The following is a 10,062-nucleotide window of genomic DNA, read 5'->3' as shown; positions in this document are numbered from 1 at the left end:
TCCATCACCACCTGTCTGTCAGCAATAAATAAATGGATGAGCAATAATTTCTTAAAATGAAATAAGAACAAAACTGAAATCCTACTAGTAGGTCCTGTAACAAAAAGAGAACTAATGCTGAATAACATGGGGAAACTTACTCCTTAGATTAAACCTGAAGTTACAAGTCTTCGTGTTATCATAGACTCAGATCTAAGCTTTAAATCCCACATAAACAAGGTGACAAAAACATCATTCTTCCTTTTAGAAATATAGCTCAAATCTGAAAATTTATAAATCAAAAGGATGCTGAAAAACTAATCTATGCTTTTATCTCAAGCCGACTCGATTACTGTAATGCACTCTTTACCGGCCTCCCAAAAAAAACAGATGAAATGTTGTATGTATGTATGTATGTTGTACTCAATGTATGAAAGGTGCTATACAAATAAAGTTTATTATTATTATTATATTATATGACTCCATAAAATGCTGCTTAAATACACAACTATTATGAGCAAAATGTACTTTCAGTATCAAAAGTCAAAGTACCCAATGCAGAAACATGGTCCCTGTGAGTTTTACACTATTATATATTTTATTGCTGAATTATTACTGATGCATTAGTGTATAAGTAGCTAAAATCATGTAAAAGGTAACTAGTGACTAATGCTGTCAAATAATGGAGTGGAAGTACAATTGTTCCTTCTGAAGTGTAGTTGAGAAGAAGTATCTACAGTAATACAATAGTCTGTATCCTACACAAACCACGAACCAGGTCTGAAACCAAACTGATTGGACCCAACATTTCAAATGTCAACCAAAAATCAGCCGCAGACATGACTCTCAGATCTCTGACTGTGTGGAACAACCATGAGTTAAAAACAAGAAAAATGACAGAGACATCACTGATTTGAAATGACCCATTGGGCCATCTGAGAGAGGCCTGGCAGGTAGAAGTGGGAGTGGAAATCACGGAAGATCTGTGGAGAAAGGCCCAAGAATACGACCATTCCTCTTCTGTATGCACCAGACATGGCAGAAGATGTTTCCAACTGTAAAAATTCACCAAGAGGAATATGTTCTATTTATGGCAACCTTATATGTAAAACAAATTTACTATTTCAATAAGGTGAACCCATGATTGATAACACAATGATATCTATGATGATATATGTCCCCTTCTTGTTTGTTCCTTTTTTTCTTGCAGTAATAAATGTACAGAATATACAATATGTTCATAGGATATAAACAATTACAGAATCAATAAACAGTGGTTAGAAAAAGATATGCTGCGGTCTCTGGCTGAGTTTCCTCTCTTGTAGGAAAGCTGTCAAATTGCTGAGGTGTGTTCGTTGTGCTCAGTCTCACCTGTTGCATCATGAAGGAGCAAAAAACAGCCGCAGCTGGTTTCCATGCCGTTAGACTGATGTGACAAGAGGTGTCAGACTGCAGAGACCAGTTGACTTTGCGGTGACAGGGGGAAGAATCCCCCCCTCAGCCAGCACTGTAACAGAGAGGGACCTCCCCCCTGTTGCTGTCCGAGGATCAGCTTTCTGCGATAGTAATCAAGACACCCTGTACCAACTCTGAACCCAGCAGCTCCAGATTTAGAAACAGAGACACAGGGACAAACTTGACGTAACTTCAGTATCTGCACTTCATGTCCCATTTATCCCACCCTCTCATGTAGTATTCCTCTTTTCATTTCCAGTTAAAGACAATTCTTCCTGTTAAATCTTTGGGCTCATTTCATGTTTTATATTTTGTATATCCTATATTAGTGTATCATCTGTAACTTCTTCTTTTTTTAAACTTTTGTATTAGCTTTTTGAAAGGCTTGGTACAAGGCATACAGTACATACCATTGTTTCCAGGTCCCCGGATCAGATGGCACATATTTTTATATTATGGAGGCATAATCCAGTACACACATCCAGTAAAAATAAACAACAACAAAGCAACAGAGGAACTTCTTCAGTTTTATTGATGGAAGAGATTAATCTTTGTACCTCTCTGTCTCTCCCAGAAAAATGTGTTAACCGCCAGCTGTGCCAGACTCAAGATTGCTCCCATTTCTATTTCCATTTATTAAGGAATAACATGTTAATATAAATGTGTGCTTCTGTAACTCAATCCACAACTGGAGAATTTGGATTTGTAATAGCATATGTGAATGTCTGTGGGAGGAGTTTATATAGGCTAAATTTGATATAAAACAACCATCTACTTAAGCTGAATGTGAGGTGCAACAAGAGTTTAGTTATATATCACAGGCATGAAACTGGGTCTGATGGTGAGGACAAGTACATGAGACAGGAGACAGATACAGGGGAGTCATGTGCTGGAATGCTGTCATGACTTTACACATAGTAATGTAGTTTCCATGACCCGTCAACTATCCTTAGGGTCAGAAGGAAAGCGTGTGCTGCAAATCTCTGGTCATAAAAAATGTGCGTGTATATAAAAGTAAGACCTGATCTGCATACACACACACACACACACACACTCACACACACATACACACACACACACACACACATTAATTCAGTAGCTATTCCACTATCAGTGTTGCCTCCCACTCACATACTCAGTGGTGCATACAGTCCTCCCTCGAACCAACTGTGACTAATAAGGAAATAAAAAAAGAAAGAAAGAAAGAAAGAAAGAAAGTTTGATGGAAAAGTATAGGTCACTTCACTGACTGTGTGGCTACAGGGCAGTGAGCTTGTGAGCACTCGATCCGCTTTGCTCATCAGGGCACCTCTCAGTCTGCTGCCTTCACATGCCAACAGCTCGTTTCCTCAAGAATATTATGTTTTGCCTACTTTTCACTCTAATTTTTTGACCCCCCATTTGTAGTTTGACTGTGTACTATATTGTGCATAGTTATGAGTGTAGACCTACTCATTTTGTACCCCTTTAAATTAAGACAACCTTAATTAATAGTTTATAAGCTGTAGCCTAATTAATGGCTAATAGATTTGTGGAAGAGGCTTCTAAAGTATGCAAGTATACAGTTATAAATGTCAGTAAGTCATTAATGAAGCGCAATTACTTTAACTTTCCAAGAAACCATCATCATTTCAGTCATATGCAATTATAAATGTTAATAAATCATTATTAAATGTCCTTACAGCAATTAATCAAATCTGAAGTTGTAAATATTGTTAAGTTGTTCAGAAGTAGATGATCTGCAGCTGTTTGTAGAGCCTAGAACCCATAAACTGGCTTTATCAATGCCATATAGCTGATATATAAAGCATCAATCATCATCAAATGACTTATTACCAATCATAAAACCTTAATAACGTGTAAATAATAATAATAATAATAATAATAACAACAACAATAATAATAATAATAATAATAATAATAATAATAATAATAATAATAATAATAATAATAATAATAATAATGATATCCAAGAGAAATCTACAAATATGTAAAAATGTAAAACTGTGGCAAGCACGGTTTAAGGGTATGTTTACATTTCCAGAACATGGACAATAGTTTCAGTATAATATTCAAATAACTTTACAGTCGGTCTCTCATGTGCGCACGGATCATAATCTCGATTTCTCCGAGGGCATTTAAACGCAGCATTGCCGGGACTCCTACGTCAACGGTCTTTAAACTGAGCAGTTACACTCTGAAAGTTAGAGACAAGTGCATAGATAGGACAAGCGGGGCGTCTCTGCTGCTGGACAGTGCGCCCTCAGCCTGTTCTCTCCTCTTTTTCATTTCTACAAAACAGTCAGTCAGTCGTATTCCAGATGACCGTGACTCAGGAGCAGCCGTTGACCTATGCCAAAATGAGAGGGCTCGTGACTTTTCTCTCAGGTAAGTTAAAGATATCTTGCTAACCGGCGTTACGTTAACGTTACGTTAAATTTGACCGTTGACTGCTAGCAAAAAAATACAGTTCAAACTAACGGCTAACGCTAGCTGGCAAAAATCCTGCTACACGAGACAAACATATTATAAAGAAATGACACCTATAGTGTACGAATATTATATTAAAGTAATATGTCAAGGCTTGGCCTCTTCATAACATTCAAAAAGTTGAAGACATAACTTAAAAATGTGTTATTATAGTTTCATAACTTAATTAAATCAGTTAAATCCAATTCTTCTTAACCTTACTAAGGAGTAGTTAAATACAGCTGTTGAACTATTATGTATTTTAATTCTCTCTCTGTGTTACAGCTCTGCTCAAAGGGAAGAGAGTTGGCTTCAGTGACTTCTTACACAAATGTGTTTCCAGTCAGCAATTCTGCCAACAGTAAGTTAGCAAAAACTCTGCTTTTTTACTTTGTGCTAAAACTGATTTTTAAACTCTCATGTAACTACTGTTTTTGACCCCCTGATTGAAGCCGGGACACCCAGAAACTCCTGCGGAAACAGAGCAGGCTGAGAAGAGAGAAGGGGGAGAGAGGCACAGTGGTGAGTACATAAGTGTTTTATTTATTTTATTTATAAGACAGGAGGTAATACTAAATCTGACCTCCTGACCTTATGTGTCTTTTGTCTTCTCAGAGCTCAGTGAACACAGAAACCTCACGGTAAGTCAGTTTGCCACCTTATGCCAAGAAATAAGTCATGACAGCGAAAAGGTTCTGCTGTTTACACCCTATTATAATGAGTAGCAATGCTTCCTTGTTCAGAAATTAGTTGTCCCAATTCAAAAATGCAATATGCAGTTAGTTTAAAGAAAATAATCATAATCTTTGACTTGAGGATGTGTCCAGAAGGTAGGGTTCATCCATGGGAGGGTCAGCAAAGTGTGACCCCTTATCACAGGTTATATGGCCTTAAGCTCAGATGGTTTTACTTGAACTATTTTTACAGTCTTAAAAGTATTTAGTATTTCACCAAAAAAAAAAGCAAAAGTTATGCCAAAAAAACATTATTCTTTTTACAAATTAAGCAATAAACGATAAAGCATTTAGGAGTATGACTAACAACTAACAACACATTTCTGATAGTTTTCTTTCGTTGTGTTAACCAGGATGAAACCGTCAGACTTTGACTACCTCAAAGTTATCGGCAAAGGCAGCTTTGGAAAAGTAAGATTTATTTAAAATCTTGGACATTTTTTGTTTGTGCTTGTGAATTTTTTGTTAGGACACTAAATGACATAGCTCACACTTTTACAGGTGCTGCTGGCAAGGCATAGAGAACAGGGAGGTTACTATGCTGTGAAAGTGCTGCAGAAACAGATGATTGCCAAAAGGAAAGAGGTACGGTAATCTATCTGTCTGTCTGTCTGTCTGTCTGTCTGTCTATCTATCTATCTATCTATATACTTACTGTGTGTGTTGTGTGTCTGTAGCAAAGGCATGTGATGGTTGAGAGGAGCGTGCTGCTGAAAGGACTACAACATCCATTCCTGGTGGGGCTCCACTTCTCTTTCCAGACACTAAACACACTCTACTTTGTACTGGACTACGTTAATGGAGGGGAGGTACGTGTATAAAAATCACTTCTCTTTGTCAACTTTGGTAAAGTCTACCTTTGTCCCCAACCATTGAAAGGTTCAAAGCAATGCTGTTTTGGTATCATATCTAAAGTTAAAATGTACAACTCTTAAGCATAAAAACTAAAACTAGCTACATATTTCTTAAGTTTATTCATACAATTTTGTTTTAAATATACGACTCATCTGTTTGTGCTCAGCTTTTCTACCACCTTCAGAGGGAGGGCTCATTTCCTGAACCTAGGGCTGCTTTCTACGCTGCAGAGATGGCCATGGCGCTGGGCTACCTCCACTCTCTCGACATTGTTTACAGGTACATAATACACACACAAATAGACAAGCCATTGCAAAATCACTCTTCCAATTCTGGCTCATGTTTGATTTAAACATGTCTACATGTTTAATTGATTCATGCAATCCCAATGAAACGTAAGAAACGAAAGAAAATGTTATCACTAAAAACCACCTCCAACAGCATATTAAAAAATAAACAATAAAGAAATGCGAATAGGAAATTAAAACTAAAACAACAGCAATATCAGTTGGAACCAGAAGTGCATTTGGAGAGTGCAGACTTCTGCCAAGACAGTTTCCATAAGTGAAAAATAATGCATGTATCTGCCCCGTCTGTTTGTCTTCCAGAGACCTCAAACCAGAGAACATCCTGCTGGACAGTGAGGGTCACGTGATGCTGACTGACTTTGGGCTTTGTAAAGAAGGGGTGGCCATAGGCGGGATCATGCATACATTCTGCGGGACTCCTGAGTACCTCGCTCCAGAGGTGCTACAAGGCCACCCGTACAGTCCTGCAGTGGACTGGTGGGGCCTGGGCATTGTGCTGTTTGAGATGCTCTATGGACTGGTGAGTGCTGCATGTGAAATAATCTTTTCATCACATCACCTTCTTCAGCATCTTCACCTTACTTCTTCATCTCCCTGTCCTTTCTCTCAGCCTCCATTTTACAGCCGAAGCAAAGCAGAGATGTTTGAGAATATACTTCACGCTCCTCTGCAGGTGCGTAGTGGAGGTTCTCAGGCATCACTGTTAGAGGAATTGCTGGAAAGAGACGTCTCCAAACGCTTAGGGGGGAGCCGTGACCTTGTAAGTACGCACAAAAAAAATATATGTTGCACATACACACACATAACCACAGGGGGTCTAATGTCAATGTGTCTCCAGGTGGAGGTGCAGGAACATCCCTTCTTTGCATCCATCAGCTGGGACGACCTCCTGGCCAGGAAAGTTAGACCCCCCTTCATCCCGAAAGTGGTAGGAGTGATTCAGAAATGAATGGAAGGAAATATATTTTCAAAATCAATGCACAGTGTACCTGAGTGTGTTTATTCCTCTATCCTCTCTAGGCTGGCCCCTGTGATTTCAGCTACATCGACCCTGAGTTCACGCTACAACCTGTCCCTGCGTCTGTGAATGAGCGGTGCCAGGCGGGCGGGACCAGCGAGGCCTTCCCAGGATTCTCCTTCATGAACCCAGTGGAGTATGTGGCAGCAGAGCCACTTTCATAACAACGGCAAATCCTCGGAGAGCATGTTTGTTCAAATATTTATTTTTGATGTCATAAATGATTAAATCAAAGTCTATTTTTAAACACTCACGCAAAAAGATTCTTATGCTAACACTGCATGTTTCATCAGTTATTAAATGACACTATATTTGTATTTTATTAGTTATTTTAAGCATCAGTTAATAATGTGAAATAGGCTGGTCACTATTTCACAAGATGGAAAAATAAACACTCAATCTGAAGCAGCTTTATTTTTTAACACGTTACATTTATGTCTTTAAAATATTCAACAAACATGTATTGCAACTTTCCCGCTTTGATATTACATTCATAGCTTACAAAAGTACTGAAAATACTTCACAGGTTGATTTAAAATCCATAGTAACAAAGGCATTGTGCATCACAAGCAAAATACAGAGAACATCTTGTGGCATTTACATAAAAACAATAGGATGCCAGTCTGTTGGCAACAAATTGGACCCAATTCTGACTTTATGTGTGAGGGTGAGGATATAGTGAGGAGTCTTTTTTGTGTGACAAACACAAAAAGCCCATCAATGTGGAGAGTCTAATGGATGTCTCCAGGATGAGAGCATCTGGTCTGATCCTTTCTACCTCACTTCACAAGACTATTTATGAAACAGTACCTAGCTTCCTGTCTGTCAGTAGATGCTGAAGGAGGCGTAGCTCTGGTCACTCTGGCAGGTGAAGTAAGCTATCAGCTGACCGTTGCAGATCATCAGAAACAAGCCGCTACCTGTGGAACAACAAAAAACAAAGAATTCCAAATCCTACAGACTGTCTGTTTACATGCAATAACTAACAGATAAGTTACCAGGGATTTTTGTTTTACCTAAAGCCAGCCACCACTGCCACACCATGGGAAACTCCAACATCACTGCAACATGGGAACAAAACGTGCAGTTTCACAACACATTTGTGCGTGTACCTGGGTAGATGTATTTGTAAGATTTCCACTCACCTAGGCTGGTGATCATTACATGCAGAAATGTGACAGTGAGGGCATAGTCCCACACCCGCCTCCTCACCACTGCAGCAAACAAAAGGCCACTGCAAAAGTAGGTGAGCTCAAGGGCCAGGAGGTTCACTGGGGAAGACCAACATAGCAAAAGAATACAGGAAGTGAAAAAAAGGGACACTCATTGATGATCATATTTGCTGCATTAAGTGTGCTGCTCACCCAAGTATTTGGAGTTGGATTCAGCAGGTTCGGTCTTGAAGTCAAATGGAATAAGTCCGTCAAAGTGATCCAACCTAAATGAGAATGGAGAATTGAATTTTAAATAATTTGTACTTGATAGGGACAATGCAATTCAACATAGTTCTAATACAGAGCATGCAACTGATTTGCTGCACAGAGAGTTTATAGCTATAGCTACTTTTCAACTCTTGTCCCTTGTTGGGCTTTTACATGTACAGTGTAATTCAAATGTACAGCTTTCCTTTTCTGTGGAGAAGGGAAACTATTGTTAGGAATTGCAAGAAAGTGTGTTAATCCAGTGTAAAGTGTGAACACATCTCAGCTCTAATGTTGTCTACCTGGCAACAGGTAAAAGGGAGGGTTGAGATATAGGCTACATGGTGCAGATACCGTAGCTAAATCTCACCCTTGCAATCATTAGTGCAAAGTTGGATCCACGGCCAGATTAAGCCCATATGGGGCCCTAGTCAGAAATAAGATGTTTGCCCACTGTCCCTCCTGCTTTGTGTGCTTTGTGTATGTATCCCCTAACCTCCAAATACAAGCTGCAGACTAAACATGGCATCATATTTTGCCTACAGAACCAGTAAAAATACATACTGACTGCCCTGGTTTTCTAAGTGTTATAATTTTTAAAAACACTATTATATTTAAGAATATTCGCCATGTAAAGACAGCATAAATTAAATGAAGAAAGTTCTTGGTGTATTTACAGGAGAAGTCTAATAATGATGCTTTCAAGGGCTGGTGTGCCTGTGCGCATGCGTGTGACAGAACCTTACCTGAAGGCACCGAAGCACACACTCCCAATCATGTAGAAAAGAGAGTAAAATATGACCAGACATAGCAGCAGATTGAAGAGCACGGTCTGTCGGGTTGAGACATAATATTTCACAATACAGCATGTCAATTGTGTAGTAGGCAACAACACATATTTTCAACACTAACCAGGAGCTATGCAGTTCTACATTGTAGACTATCTGCAGTGGGAGAAAACGACTCTATCTGCTTCAAAACCTGATTTTACAGTTAGAATTATATTCTAACCCTAACCCTCGATTACAAATAAATAGACTTTAGACATAACCTAGCTTGTCATATCCTCTTTATTATTTATCGCACATGATTTACTACAGTCGATTCAGATTGACAGACAGTTCACAGAGACATATTACACGTGAGACATTTACTGTCCTCTTACCTTCGACTCAACCGTTTTGCTTTTAAATGCCATTTCATGGTTTGCACTTGATGTTATATTACAAAATAACCCAGGCTGCAGCAGCACGATACACGACCCCGTTAATCCCCTAGAAAACTTGACTTCTTCTGCCATCTAGCGACAAACACAAGACACTCAAAACCAGCGCTGCCGCTTCTATTGCTGAGCAATGAACTCATTTCACCTCGTATCAGAGCGGCCTTTGTTGACTGAAATAAAGACTTTTCTCTCTATGTAACTGTTAGCTAACAAGGAAATACATAGCTGTGGATACTATGGCGGTGTTGTGTTTGGACGGAGTGTATTTCATCAACAATTATGGCTAAAACGGACCATAAAATCTGTATCTTTATTATACACAGGAGAATCCATAACCGCCCTATGTGGGAGGGATTGAATACTGCAGGAGATGATATGGTTCAACATTGGACCATCCGCGACCCAACAAATGCTTCAAATGAATCTTAAAAACCACAGGAAGAAATACGCACCCATATAATCCCACTATTAAGTTAAATGGTTCAACTGTCACATTAAAACAGTAAACCATACATCCAGTAATACCATTGGAGGTGATACTAGATGCACAGTCCGATACATTGGTTTCGTCAATGTTGTATTTCGGCCAAAATGTAAC

General features: G+C 39.0%; 2 protein-coding genes across 2 annotated transcripts; one reads left to right on the top strand and one right to left on the bottom strand.

Annotated features, from left to right (window-relative positions):
• Positions 1–3,755: 3,755 nt before the first annotated feature.
• Positions 3,756–7,223, top strand: sgk2b (serum/glucocorticoid regulated kinase 2b). The gene is made up of 12 exons (XM_029452369.1): positions 3,756–3,822; positions 4,189–4,264; positions 4,356–4,425; positions 4,519–4,544; positions 4,991–5,048; positions 5,139–5,222; positions 5,315–5,446; positions 5,659–5,771; positions 6,101–6,320; positions 6,411–6,560; positions 6,639–6,728; positions 6,821–7,223. The coding sequence occupies exons 1-12, from the start codon at positions 3,756–3,758 to the stop codon at positions 6,980–6,982; spliced, it is 1,248 nt and encodes a 415-aa protein (XP_029308229.1). The 3' UTR covers positions 6,983–7,223.
• A 146-nt stretch (positions 7,224–7,369) lies between these two features.
• On the bottom strand, positions 7,370–9,771 carry LOC115021741 (transmembrane protein 244-like). The gene is made up of 6 exons (XM_029452372.1): positions 9,405–9,771; positions 8,986–9,071; positions 8,183–8,256; positions 7,964–8,089; positions 7,835–7,879; positions 7,370–7,738 (listed from the first exon to the last, which is right to left on the bottom strand). The coding sequence occupies exons 1-6, from the start codon at positions 9,537–9,539 to the stop codon at positions 7,644–7,646; spliced, it is 561 nt and encodes a 186-aa protein (XP_029308232.1). The 5' UTR covers positions 9,540–9,771; the 3' UTR covers positions 7,370–7,643.
• Positions 9,772–10,062: the final 291 nt, after the last annotated feature.

Source organism: Cottoperca gobio, chromosome 16 (genome assembly GCF_900634415.1).
Source record: "Cottoperca gobio chromosome 16, fCotGob3.1, whole genome shotgun sequence".
NCBI classification, from domain to species: domain Eukaryota; kingdom Metazoa; phylum Chordata; class Actinopteri; order Perciformes; family Bovichtidae; genus Cottoperca; species Cottoperca gobio.
This window is presented reverse-complemented; position numbering and strand designations above follow the sequence as displayed.

Excerpts from the sequence above, each read along its gene's own strand:
- LOC115021741 (XM_029452372.1), bottom strand. The coding sequence starts at position 9,539 with ATGGCAGAAGAAGTCAAGTTTTCTAGGGGATTAACGGGGTCGTGTATC. Across the intron at positions 9,072-9,404 it reads GCAAAACGGTTGAGTCGAAG|ACCGTGCTCTTCAATCTGCT; the intron begins GTAAGAGGACAG and ends TCAACCCGACAG. Across the intron at positions 8,257-8,985 it reads GTGTGCTTCGGTGCCTTCAG|GTTGGATCACTTTGACGGAC; the intron begins GTAAGGTTCTGT and ends ATTCTCATTTAG.
- sgk2b (XM_029452369.1), top strand. The coding sequence starts at position 3,756 with ATGACCGTGACTCAGGAGCAGCCGTTGACCTATGCCAAAATGAGAGGG. Across the intron at positions 4,426-4,518 it reads AGGGGGAGAGAGGCACAGTG|AGCTCAGTGAACACAGAAAC; the intron begins GTGAGTACATAA and ends TTGTCTTCTCAG. Across the intron at positions 5,223-5,314 it reads TGATTGCCAAAAGGAAAGAG|CAAAGGCATGTGATGGTTGA; the intron begins GTACGGTAATCT and ends GTGTGTCTGTAG.